Source organism: Dipodomys merriami, unplaced genomic scaffold, assembly GCF_024711535.1.
Source record: "Dipodomys merriami isolate MVZ:Mamm:240054 unplaced genomic scaffold, mDipMer1.0.p SCAF_19, whole genome shotgun sequence".
Lineage (NCBI taxonomy): Eukaryota > Metazoa > Chordata > Mammalia > Rodentia > Heteromyidae > Dipodomys > Dipodomys merriami.
The window spans coordinates 28,535,733-28,549,596 of NW_027203270.1; the positions used below are offsets into that span (position 1 = coordinate 28,535,733).

The window sequence follows — 13,864 nt, forward strand, 5'->3', positions numbered from 1 at the left end:
CACATTCCACATGTATAAATTTTGCCTTTTATATAGCTACATTTTATTTTGTTCTATTTTGGTGGTACTGAGGACTAAATTCAGGACATAGTACTCACTAGGGTACTTATTCTAAAAAAAAAAAAAAAAAAAAAAAAAACTTGCTTTATAATGATCTACGCCTTCAGCCCTGTTTCAACATAACTAATTTTTGGGCTCAATTCTTTCATGCTTATAAAATGAAAATTTTACTCCAAGTAAAAAAGTAGATGAATTGTAAAGAACTATAAAATTTCTTCAAATATGAGCTATTCATCTGAACAATTCATATTGCTGTCAGATTTAAAATGTTAATGTTGCCAATTCTTACTAGTTCTGTACTAATGAAAAGAGGTATTTAATAAATGCAAAAATAACTTTAAAAGCTTCTTTTGATTCATTAGATTTCAATCATCACCCTTTCCTAACAAGTACAGAACTGCTAAACAACAGCTAGACTGACAGGTTGTCCCCTTTTCTAGTTCATATAAAATGCCCTCTGCTGGAAGTGCTAACGAATAGTGAAATAGCTAACTAAAAAATATCAGGGAAGAAAACAAAAATTGCCTGTAATCTCATACCTGGGAGATAAGAACAAGAGGATTGGGGTTTTGAGGCTAGCCCGTGCTACACAACACAAGAAACCCTGTGGAACAGCAACTAGATAATCCAGTTGACTAAATAATTAGTTGAATTTTTTTTTACTCTTCTTAAAAAATATATCCAGTGACGTCTGGCCATAGGCCAGCACTTAGTTTTACTTCAATTTCATCATGTGACTAATAGCTCCCTGGATCAATTATTGGGTAAATTTCTTTCACTGTTATTTAGTTTGACCAACTTCTTTCAGACTTTATTTATTTCGGTGCTGTCCTAGGGGTTTGAACTTAGGGTCTAGGTGCTATTCTTGTTCAAAGCTAGCATTCTACTACTTTAGCTATAGCTCCACTTCCTGTTTTTTGGCAATTAACTGGAGGTAAGAATCACATGGATTTTCTAGACCAATCTGTCTTCAAACACTGATCCTCAGATCTTGGCCTCCTGAGTAGCTAGGATTACAAGTGTAAGTCGCCAGCTCCTAGCTTTTCCCCCCTTCTTCAGATTTTTTTTCTTTTTTTTTTAGTCCACTGTGGGGCTTGAACTCTGGGCCTGGGCACTGTCCCTCAGTTCTTCAGCTCAAGGCAAGCACTCTTATGCTTGAGCCACAGTGGAACTTCTGGTTTTCTTGTAGTTAACTGGACATAAGAGTCTCACGACTTTCCTACCAGGGCTGGCTTTGAACCACGATCCTGAGATCTCAGCCTCCTGAGTAGCTACGATTACAGGCATGAGCCACCAGTGCCCAGCTCCTTTCTTCAGATTTTTTGTTAAAGCGAGATTTCTAGGAGAGGGACTGGAGGAAAAAATCGTAATCTGAGAAATGAGAAAAGAGGCTTGCTTTAATTCTAGATAGTCTTTTCTTACTCTATGTTCTTGAATCTCCTCAAAATTCATGACAGAGTGGCAAAGTGAATAAAAACTATAATCACTTGAGATTTAGTTTTTGCTTCTGTGAATAATCACAGAGGGACCACAGTTTTAAACTTTTAAGTTTTAAAGTTTTAAACTTTTGGACCGCAGTTTTCTAAATGAGGGGCTAATTTTACTAATTATCTCCCAATTAAAAAAAAAACTTTACATTTTAAAAATAGTTTATGCCCTTGGCTTTATATCATTGAAATAAAGCATATACTTTCTATACCATCTCGTATGAATGCAGGACCCTAAAGGTGAAGGTGAGTATACTTCTTCAACTCTTGTGATTCTTCCCCAATTCATAGGAATCTTCCTTGACAGTAAAAACTTCCAGGAAATTGAAAACAGTTTCAGATATGTAAGATTTTGCAAACAGATTATGAATCAGGATTATAGAACTTAAATGTTTTCCCTCTAATAAACTGCGTGCTCTAGTCATGTGAGATAAAGATATAAACCAATCCTTCTTTTCCTTTTCCTTTTTATAATGTTTTCTGATCTGGGGTCCATTCCATGGTCTCTTTCAGTAACACAGATTTAAAGAAATAATTTTTATGTTATTTTTTGGAAAGAAACTGGACAGTGTTAACTATCTATTTAGATCAATTCCCAAGTTATGCTCAGAAAGTCAAATGATGTTTTATTAAGGTATCCTGCATCCACTCCACTAGAAATAAAGAAGCACAACCTGATAATGATTTTTTTTTTAAGAAAGCAGATTTTCTAGGACTAGCTGGCCAACATACACAGTGCTTCCAAAAAGCACCATTAACCATGGTTCTAGTTTCCTTGACAATATACAAGGCTTACTTACCTACATCCTAGGAATTGAAAAAAGTAATCGATATATTAAAGATGTTTTGAGACTTAAAGACATTGGCAAGGAATACATCACTTGGTGCTATGTTCTCCTGTAGACTGGGTTACAGAAAATCTGAAACTGAGGCCATTGGTGTGAAAAAGATGTTAGAGAGGATCAAAAGCACCTGCTCAATGAGATTTGACCGGTCTGTTTACCTGCTGCCTCCTCCTGTGGCATTGTGGGAGTTCTTCGAGGCCCCTGTGGCCCACTATTCTTGTCACTGTTGTTTTCCTCAAGGTTGCCTGCTGGCTCCTGGGTTTTCACCAGCTGACCCAAGAGAACTGCCAACATATTCTGCATGTCAGCTGGTGTGCTTGAAGCTTCAGGGGTCGTCTGTTCTGCTGAAGGCAGGACAACTGGTGCAGGGGGTGCTTCCTTCAAAGACTCCTCTGGGGCTATGGACTCTGAGTTCTGCTGCTGAGAACTGGCTTCCGTCAGGGCACTGATGGATTGGTTTAGGGCTTCCAGCTGCTGTTGCATCTCTGGGTTGGAATGGATGTTAAGCAGCTGTGCCATCTGAGGGATACTCAGGTCTGTTTGGCTCTGTAGCAGATTTAATAACACTGCCAATTCACTTTGATTTAGCTGCTGTGTGATGTCACCAAGGCCTGTGGGGAGACAGTGTAGCAATGTAAGATAGGCAGGAAATGAAGCCATTGCTTTGAATGACAATAGCAACTTACAATAGCTCAAGAATAAACTTACAGGTTTTCTGTTTTATTTTGTTTTTGTGCTTGTACTAGGACTTGAATTCAGAGACAAAGTACTGTTCTTTAGCTCTTTTGTTCAAGGCTAATGCTCTATAATTTGAGCCACAACTCCACTACAAGATTTTTGATGGTTAACTGAAAATAACAGTCTCAGAGACTTTTCTATTCAGGCTGGCTTACAACCACCATCCTCAGATATCAGCCTCTTGAGTAGATAGGATTACACTTGTGAGCACAAGTGCCCAATGAACTCTCATGTTTCAGTTGTCATGTCAGTTACTTAGTTTTGCTTTAAAAGATAAAGATTAACTAAAAACATCTCTTTACTGTTCCTAAATATCTGTATCTAAATATCTCTTCACTGTATCTTTTATTCATGTTCTTCAGTGCTGGCGATTTTTTTTTCTTCCAAGGCCAAGACTTGAACTCAGTACCTGACACTTTGTCATTGGCTGGCACTCTACCAATCTCAATGCTGGTGATGTTCAATGCTTATTATATACCTTAAGAATTACCAACCAGCCGAGGGTGACTCATGCCTGTAATCCTAGCTACTCAGGAGGCTGAGATCTGAGGATTGCGGTTCAAAGCCAACCCAGTCAGGAAAGTCCGTTTAACTCTTATCTCCAATAAACCATCTGAAAACCGGAAGTGGCGCCCTAGCTCAAGTGGTAGAGTGCTTGCCTTGAGCTGAAGGACAGCGCTCAGGCCCAGAGTTCAAGGCCCATGACTGACAAAAAAAAAACAAAACACCTCCAGGACAGCACCCAGGCCAACTTCAAGTTCCAAGACCAACCAAAAAAAAAAAAAAAAAAAAAAAAAAAAAAAAAAAAAAAAAAGAACTACCAAGAGCCAGGTTTTGGTGATGAGATCTGAGGATCAAAGTTCAAAGTCAGCAGGGGCAGGAATGTACATAAGATTCTTAAGTCCACTTAACCACCAAAACGCCGGAAGTGGAGCTGTGGCTCAAGTGGTACAGGACTAAGCCTTGAGCAAAAAAATATAAGGAACAACACCCAGGCTCTAAATGGAGCTGTGGCCCAAGTGGTACAGCACTAGCCTTGAGCAAAAAAGCCAAGGAACATCACCTAGGCTCTAAGTTAAAGCCCTAGTACAAGCATACACAGTCACCAGAAGGCTTAGAGATGTAGATGTGGTACAGGGGCAAAATGCTTGCCCAGCAAGTATAATACCCTGAGTTCAAACCCCAGTACTGCCAAAAAGATAAAAAAATACCAGAGGAGATTTTTGAGAATTCAGATGCTTTATATCCCATGTTCTGGCAATTATTTAAGGGTATTTATTTATTTTTTAATTTTTTTTTTGTGCTGGTACTGGGGCTTGAATTTAGTGCCTCAGGCTATTAGTTAGCTTTTTCATTCACAGCTGGTACTCTACCAACTTGAGCTATACCTCCAGTTCTGGCTTTTTTTGTTTTTAATTTCTTTTGTTACATGGAGCTTGAACTCAGAGCCTGGGTGCTGTCCCTGAGCTTTTCTCTCAAGGCTAGCAATCTACCACTTAGAGCCACAGTAACAATTCCAGCTTTCTAGTAGTTAATTGGAGATAAGAATCTCATGGACTTTCCTGCCCAGCTGAATAAGTTTGTTTGTTTATGTATTTGTCTGTCCTGGGGTTTGAACTCTGGGCCTGGGCACTGTTCCTGAGCTCATCAGCTCAAGGAGAGTGCTCTACCACTGGAGTCATAGTGGCACTTCCAGTTTTCTGGTGGCTAATTGGAGATAAGAATCTCTCGGGGGCTGGGAAGGTGGCTCAGTGGTAGAGTGCTTGCCTTGCATGAATGAGGCCCTGGGTTTGATTCCTCAGCACCACACAAACAGAAAAAGCCAGAAGTGGCACTATGGGCTCAAGTGGTCGAGCGCTCGCCTTGAGCTGAAGAGCTGAGGGACAGCGCCTAGGCCAAGAGTTCAGGTCCATGACTGGCCAAAAAAAAAAAAGTCTCTCGGGACTTTTCTGCCCAGGCTGGTTTTGAACAGCGGTCCTCAGATCTCAGCCTCCTAAGTAGCTAGGATCACAGGAGTGAGCCACTGGCACCTGGCTTGAGTAAGTTTTTGGTATATTTAGATCAAGTAACAATCTATAGAACTACTGACATTTAACAATTGTGATTTAACATGATTGGATTCTAAGATTTTATTTAATATAATACAAATGGGGTTCTAAATTATAGGTGCTATAAACCCATGGGTGAACTGACCTTAAATTATATTTTGTTTTCTAATTCATTTATTCCACACAGAGCTGAGATACAATATTCCTTATTTCAAGGAAGGAAAATGGTATACTGTAGGCTTTCTGAGCCATACACATGAAAATAATCAACCTTCTTCCTCATATTCCACTGAACAAAAAATAAAATAGGCACATCTACTCCTTGCACCTGACCATCAAAATCTGCCAAAATGTGATTTAAAAAAGCACAAAGGTCCCATTTCAGCACTGACCTATTGCATCCCCAGCCCCAGGCTCTACTTTGCTAGGAGCTGGCTGGGGTGGTGCTGGGCTACTGTTCTTCACAGGCTCAGCAGTTATCCCTGAGGTAGTTTCTTTGCGAGAGGCTTTGGGTGGAGGTGGCTCTTCTACCACAACACCACTTTGTCGCTGTCGTCGCCGTTTCTTGCTCCACAATTCATGGCAATCCTGCCAGCGAGGGAGGCTAGAAAAAGACAAAGCAAAGGGAAATGGTGATAGTAAGTAAATGGAAGGATAGAGGATTAAAATGGGAAAGCAAGAGTATGGGAAATGGAAAGAATAAAGAGAACATAAAAATAAATAGGTAAAAGCAGTAAACATTTCATGGTAGCTGGGAGCTAGTGGCTTACCCTTACAATTCTAGGCTGAGATATGAGAATTGTGGTTCAAAGCCAGCGTGGGCAGGAAAGTCCATGAATTCTTATTTCCAATTAACTACCAGAAAAGTGGAAGTGAAGCTGTGGCTCAAAGTGGTAGAGTACTAGCCTTGAGCAAAAAGAGCTAAGGGACAGCCCAGGCACCTGAGTTCAAGCCCCAAAACCAACAAATAAATTAATGAATTAAGTAATTAATATCATGGCAGATGGTAGTCTGAAGAAATAAAAGTCCAAAGGTTCAAAATTTATACAGTAAGAAATGAGGATCTTGCAAAAGCTAGGGACACACTTGCTATATAAACTCCCATATTCTAGCCAAATATTCTTTGTAATCGGAATAAAAGAGAACTTTATTGGCCAAATTTCAGCTAAGTATAAATAGAGCAGAGATTGGTTTAGTAATCACTACAAAAATCTAGGAAGAATGGTAATTTAAACCTTGGAAGCATATAAATATACCATAATTAAACTGTCTCTGTAAAATCAACACATGTGTTATTTGGTTTGTGAGAACTGAAAACTAATTCTTCCTCTTACTATCCATGGAATCTCTGTGAGTAGGCATTAAGATTTTCATGTATGGAGTTTAGCATTATTTATTATTTGATATATTTTCTGATTTTGCCATACTCAATAGTGCAAATAGCTCAAATAAGTCATATCTTACAGATCCATGAGAGGGCTGGAAATGTGGCTTAGTGGTAGAGTGCTTGCCTAGCATGCATGAAGCCCTGGGTTAGACTCCTTAGTACCACATCAACAAAAAAAGCTCGAAGTAGGCTGTGGCTTAAGTGGTAGAGGGCTAGCACTGAGCAAAAAAAAGCACCTAGGCCCCGAGTTCAAGCCCCAGGACTGGCAAAAAAAAAAAAACACCCCATGACAAGAATTCTCAAGTTTCAGGGAAAAGTTTATGTGTTTTAAACTATATTTAGTGTACCAAAATTCTAGTGAATAGACAAATATGGACATTTCTTGGGCAATTTATAATTACTGTCTATTCACATACTAATAAGCTATATATTCCTTAAAGATACATTTGTCTTTCTTTCTTTCCTCCCTTCCTTCCTCCTCTTACTTTCTTTGAGGTACTAGAGTTTAAACTCAGTTCTTACTAAGGCAGGCACTAAGCTACACCTACAGCCTGTTTTGCTCCGATTATTCAAGATATAGTGTTGATGTTTGCCCAGGCAGGCTAGAATCCAGGTCCTCTTAATTACGCCTCTAAAGTGGCTAGGATAATAGGCACACACACTGTGTCCAGCTTTTTTTGTGGAAATAGGGACTCTCATTTTGCCAGGGCTGGCCTGGAACCTTAACACTCTCAATATCAGCCTCTTGTATAGCTATAATGATAGGCATTCATCACAGACCAAGCCAGTCTCTACAGAGACCAGGGTCTAACATAGTTCTTGCCAAGCTGGCTGAAACCATGATCCTCTTGGTATTTACCTCCCAAGTAGGTAGTCTCTCTTCTTTTCTTTTTTTCCTTTCCTTCCCCCTATTTTTTTGTCAGTAAGTGCCAGTCCAGGGGCTTGAACTCAAGGACTAGACACTTTTCCTGAACTTTATTGCTGAAGGTTAGCACCTTGCCACTTGAGTCACTGCCCGACTTCTGGCTTTTGGGTAGTTAATTGGAGATAAATCTCATAGACTTTCCTGCTGGGTTGGCTTTGAACTGTAATCCTCAGATCTAAGCTCCTGAGTAGCAAGGATTATAGGCAAGAGCCACTGATATCCAACAATCATTCTTTTTTTGAGACAGGGTCTTATAACCCAGGCTGGCTCAAATTCTCAATCTTTTATCCTTAGCTTCCTGAGTTTTAAGATTACAAGCATGCATCATCACATCAGGGAAAGGTATTTTCCTTTTTGTAGTATTGGGAATAAAACTCAGAGGTGTGTGTGGGGGGGGGGGAGTGTTGTTGTCACATCATCACATCAGGGAAAGGTATTTTCCTTTTTGTAGTATTGGGAATAAAACTCAGAGGCGTGTGTGTGTGTGGGGGGGGAGAGTGTTGTTGTTGTTGTGTGTGTGTTGTGTGTGTGTGTGTGTGTACTATGGGTTGAACTCAGGGCTTTACCCACTCAGAGTTTGCTCACAGTTGGCACTCTATCATTAAGGTAAGTAAGAGATGGATTCTCTGACTTTTCTGCCTAGGCTGGCTTTGAACTAAGATCCTGGCTGCCAGCTTCTGGAGTAGCTAGGATTATTGGCAAGAACCACCAGTGCATGGAAGTATTTAAGGTAAGAAAATGCCCCCCAAAAGACATTAAAGTAAAATATTATCAGTGATAAATGTAAGGATAAAAGACTTCATGTACCAGAACGTGGAATAAGAATATAGAAAAGGCTGGGGCTGGGAAGGTGGCTCAGTGGTAGAGCACTTGCCTTGCATGCCTGAGGCCCTGGGTTCAATTCCTTAGCACCACAGAAGCAAGAAAGAAAAAAGCTGGAAGTGGCGCTGTGGCTCAAGTGGTAGAGCGCTAGCCTTGAGCTGAAGAGCTGAGGGACAGCGCCCAGGCCCAGCGTTCAGGCCCCACTACCGGACCCCCCAAAAAATTAAAGAACATAGAAAAAGCTGAGCATTAGCAACTCATGCCTATAATCCTGGCCACACAAGAGGCTATAATCCTGGCCACTCAAGAGGCTAATCTGAGGATCATGGCATGAAGCCAGCCCAACCAGGAAAGTCTGTGAGACTATTAACTTTCAATTAACCACTAAAAAGGTCAGAAGTAGAGATGTGGTTCAAGTGGTAAAATGCTAGCTTTCAGGACAAAAGCTTAAGAGCCCAGATTCTGAGTTCAAGCCCCAGAACTGGTACAAAAAAAAAAAAATGATGTAGAAACTGTACACATTCTAAAGGACACAGGAAGTTCAAAAGATCAGAGATACAGAGAACATATTTTTGTTTGGGAATGTGGCTTAGTGGTACAGTGCTTGCCTAGCATGCATGAAGCCCTGGGTTCAATTCCCCAGTACTACATAAACAGTGGTGCTGTGGCTCAGTGGTAGAGTGCTAGCCTTGAGCAAAAGAATATCAGGGACAGTGCCCAGGCCCTGAGTTAAAGCCCCAGTACTGGCAAAATAAAAATAAAAATAAAAAATCCATGCCCTGACAATACTGTAAACTAGGAAAGCTGGCTCATGCTACTTAGGGATTGAGATCTGATTGGGGTTTGAACCAGGCAGGAAAGTGCATTGAGACTCTTACCTCCAATTAACCAGCAAAAAGCCAGAAATGGAGCTGTGGTTTAAGTGTTAAAGTGCAAGCCTTGAGCAAAAAAGCTAAGAGATAGTATTCAGGTCCTGAGTTCAAGCCCCAGTATCTACACCAAAATTAAAAAATAAAGAAAGGAAACTAAACTGGGTACTAGTGGCTCACACCTGTAATCCTAGCTATTCAGAAGGCTGAGATCTGAGAATCACAGTTCCAAACCAGCCTGGGCAGGAAAGTCTGTGAAACTCTTACCTTCAATTAACTTCCAGAAAATTGGAAGTGGCATTGTGGCTCAAAGTGATAGAGCACTAGCCTTGAGCAAAGAGCTCAGGGACAGCACTCAGGTCCTGAGTTCAAGTCACATGACTGACAAAAGAAGAAAAGGAAGGAAGGAAGGAAGGAAAGAAAGAAAGAAAAGGAAAAAAAGAAAGAAAACTAGAAGGAGTATTTTCAAAGAAGTTATATAGGGCAATATGCTAGTAGTCTGGACACAAAAGATTGGTTGAATTAACTACCAACACTGCAGTTAATCTTTGCAAAACAATGAAACAAACCTCCTTATCAGCCATAATATTCAAGGACATCTATCCAGAACTTGCAGTTTTTATAAAGATATATTGAGTTTTCTCATCTTCTGGGCTTATGCGAAGAACAAGGTCACTACAAGGCCACCAGTACTTACTCTGGGGGAGCCATTTTGCTGAGTTCCACATCTTTAAGGAAGTCACTCTGTAGAGTCTGTTCAGCTGTGCAACGCTTGCTAGGATCTAGTGTCAGCATGTGGTCCAGTAAATCAAGTGCTGCTGAAGGAATGCTGTAGGAAGAAACAAAGAAAGCATAGGTTTACAAGTATTTCAGTGTTCTAAAACCTGTAACTTTGCATCAAAAGGTCTCTGAATTTCCATCTCCATGTAAAACTAAGGAAAAGGAGCTAGAAGTTAGCTAATGCAAGCAAATGTATTTGCTCCTACATAGACTTAAGAAACGCTATAAGTGAAAAATATGAAGCTAAAGGTTCTGTTCTCTTTTCCCTGGGAAGATCAAAAAGTCTGTAAGGAAGTTTAATATAATAGTCTTCTAAGTACCTAAAAGCCTTTAGAAGAGATGTTACAAAAAAGGGTTTTATATATATATATATATATATATATATATAATACATATATATAAAATACATATATATATAATATATATATATATAAACCCAAAAAACTCATGTAACTGTTTCAAAATACTTGCTGTAACAAATCAAGACAACACTAAGCTATTAAAAAGGTCCCAAAACATAAGCTAGACACAGAAAAGAAATGTACATTTTGGCCAAACTCACAAAGAGAATTCTTCTCGTAGGCGCCTTCTATATTGCTTCTTGGGTTTCATGGTATTAAAATAGGGCAGCTTGATAACATCAGGCCACACAGCTGGACAAGGGCTACCACAGAGACGACTGAAAACAAAGCAAGAAGCGAGAGCAAAGAACTGAGTCAGCATCGTGAATTCTGAATGTTCTAAGAGCAGAAATTACCACCTGGGGAAACTTTGGTCACTAGATTATAAGGCATGCAGAAAGGTAAAATATAACCTTATTGCTTTAAAGACAGAAGGAATAGGATAGGAAGGTTATGGAGGTTGGGACACAGCTCAACCAGTAGAGTATGGGCCTATAAAGTATAAAGCCTTAGCTTTAATCCTCAGTAAGGGGGGAGGGGTAGTTGATAACAGGACAATAAGAGAAAATACAGACATAACAATCCAGAATAATTCATATTACTTGATTTATAATACATGTTTTTAATTCTCCACACAGTATTCATTACTAATTTTGTTCTATTTAGTGAGTATTAATTTCTTTCAAGTCCCTACTAACAAAGAAAAGTGGGAGAAGACTAAGAAGTTTTTAAACTGAGAGATTACCATGACAAATAGTGAGTTAAGTGCCTACAACATGGGTTATTTATGTTGTTGGGTGGTGATGGTATTGTTTGTGTGAGCTTTCTTTTTCCTTTTTCTGCTCAGGAGGGGCAACAGAGGGATGCAGAAATGAAGGAAGGAAAGGTGAACAAATCCAATCATGGTATTCAATATATACCATGCAGAAAAAGAGCTATGAAACTTGTGGGCAGGGATGAGAGGAAGAAACAGGGGAAAGCAAAGGAAGGAGTGATATTGTCCACAAGAGAAAAATGCACGCATTACCTGAATTATAAAAATGGAAACCCCTCTGTACAACCCCTTAAATAGTAACAATAAAATTATATTAAAACAAAACTGTCTACAAGGATCTGTAGCATGGTTCAAGTGATAAAGTACCTGCCTAATAAGCAAACAGCCCTAGGTTCAAAAAAGAACCTAGGTCGCAAAAAAAAAAAAGACTATAAGCTAAGTTCTGTCCTAGGTACTTGGGAAGTAGAAATTGGGAGAATCAAGGTTTGAGGCCAGACAGGTAAAAAGTTCAAAAGACCCTACCTATCTCAATACTGGATGCAGTAGTGTGGACTTAGCTATGTGAAAGGCTGAGATCAGAAGGATCTTAGTTATAATCCAGACCAGTCGAAATATTTTACAAGACTCCATACATACCTCAAGAGAAAAAGCTGGGAATGATGGTATACACCACATACCCAGTTATTGTGGAAACACAAATAGGAAGATTGAAGTCTAGAATGAGCTAGACAAAAAGCAAAACCTTTTCTCAAAAACTGGAGCAACTGGAAGTGGCGCTGTAGCTCAAGTGGTAGAGCGCTAGCCTTGAGCTGAAGAGCTGACAGCGCTCAAGCCCAGAGTTCAAGCCCCACGACCGACCAAAAAAAAAAAAAATTTGAGCAGCTGCCAGAAAACTGGAAGTGGCGCTGTGGCTCAAGTGGTAGAGTGCTAGACTTGAGCTGAAGAGCTGAGGGACAGCATCCAGGTCCACAGTTCAAGCCCCATGACCGACCAAAAAAAAAAAAAAAAATCAGAGCAGCTAGCTAGGCATTGGTGGCTTATGCCTATCATCTTAGCTACCTAGGAGCTTGAGATATGAGGATCTCCATTAGAAGTCTTCCTGGACAGAAATATCCATGAGACTCTTATCTCTAATTAATCACTAAAAAAACCAGAAGTAGAGCTGTGGCTCAAGTGGTAGAGCATTAGCCATGAATAGAAGATGCTCAAGGATAGTGCTTAGGCCCTGAATACAAGCCCCAAGACTGGTACGTACACACACGTACACACACGTACACACACGTACACACACACACACGTACACACACACACACACGTACACACACACACACGTACACACACACACACACACACACACACACACACACACACACACACACACACACACACACACACACACACACACACACACACACACACACACACACACACACACACACACACACACACGAGCAGCTCTGTACCAGCAGCTCATGCCTAGTTGACTAAGGAGGGCTAAGATCTGAGAATAGAGGTTCAAAGCCAGCCCAGACAAGAAAGTCCAGGAGACTCATCTCCAATTAACCACCAGAAAACTGGAAGTGGCACTGTGGCTCAAAGTGGCAGAGTGTGCTAGCCTTGAACAAAGTAGCTCAGGGACAGCGCCCAGCCCTTACTTCAAGCCCTACAACTGACAAAGACAAAAAAGAAAATTATGTGGAACATGTTTTTTTTATACAAGAAGACTAAAACACATATTAAAATTAAGCAGAGAAACCATCACTTAGTAGTGATTGAAAAACATTCAAAATTTGAAAATTACATTATATAATATACTAGGATATATAAGAACACATGGAAAGCTATACCTGATCAGTTCAAGCTGAGCCAATTCCAGATTGGCTTGAAAAATAGGCTTCTTTGTGAACAGTTCTCCAAGGATGCATCTAAAAAGAGTGAAATTGAGAGGTCAGAAGAGAAATTTTTGGAGTCTACTTATTTCTCAAAAAACTTTAATAGTTAAGTTGGCTGCATTCAATATGCTGTGTTGCAAACTAGCCCAGAACGTCAGTATCTTAGTTTCCTGAAAGAAAACATTTCTTCTTTCTTGGGGATGGGAAGGTGGCTCAGTGATAGAGCACTTGCCTTACATGCCTGAGGCCCCTGGGTTCGATTCCTCAGCACCACATAAGCAAAAAGAAAAAAGCCGGAAGTGGCACTGTGGCTCAAGAGGTAGAGCGCTAGCCTTGAGCTGAAGAGCTGAGGGACAGCGCCCAGGCCCAGAGTTCAGGCCCCATGACCGGACCCCCACCCCCCAAAAAAACAAACAGCAAGTATAAAGAATTTAAACTTTCTTACAGATTAAATTTTAGTCACCTGTAGAGAATAGTCTATAAAAAGAGAAGAGTGCTTGATTTCTAACATGCCATTATAAATTAAGGAAATAACTAAAGGTAATTATGCAAGGATAATTATATAAGATCAAGAGAATATTAGGTTTTGTCATTAATCTACTTTGAAGACATATGCTATAATATAGATCTCTTCCCATTTATTTACAAAGAAAATAATTATGTTATCAATAAGCCAAGATCAGTTTCAAAAGCTCTTTCAGGAAGTGGCGCTGTAGCTCAAGTGGTAGAGCGCTCGCCTTGAGCTGAAGAGCTGAGGGACAGCGCCCAGGCCCAGAGTTCAAGCCCCACGACTGAAAAAAAAAAAAAAAAAAAGCTCTTTCAAATGAATTTGGCT

General features: G+C 40.1%; 1 protein-coding gene across 13 annotated transcripts in view; it reads right to left on the reverse strand.

Annotated features, from left to right (window-relative positions):
- Cdk12 (cyclin dependent kinase 12) overlaps positions 1–13,864 on the reverse strand; it is a 132,597-nt gene that overhangs the window by 61,900 nt on the left and 56,833 nt on the right. For all 13 annotated transcript variants that reach the window (XM_070028163.1, XM_070028169.1, XM_070028167.1 and 10 more), the window contains 5 exons: positions 12,985–13,062; positions 10,524–10,640; positions 9,879–10,010; positions 5,571–5,782; positions 2,551–3,003 (listed from right to left, as the gene is read on the reverse strand). In XM_070028163.1, the coding sequence (XP_069884264.1) occupies positions 2,551–3,003; positions 5,571–5,782; positions 9,879–10,010; positions 10,524–10,640; positions 12,985–13,062 (992 nt within the window). The remainder of the gene's footprint in view (positions 1–2,550; positions 3,004–5,570; positions 5,783–9,878; positions 10,011–10,523; positions 10,641–12,984; positions 13,063–13,864) is intronic.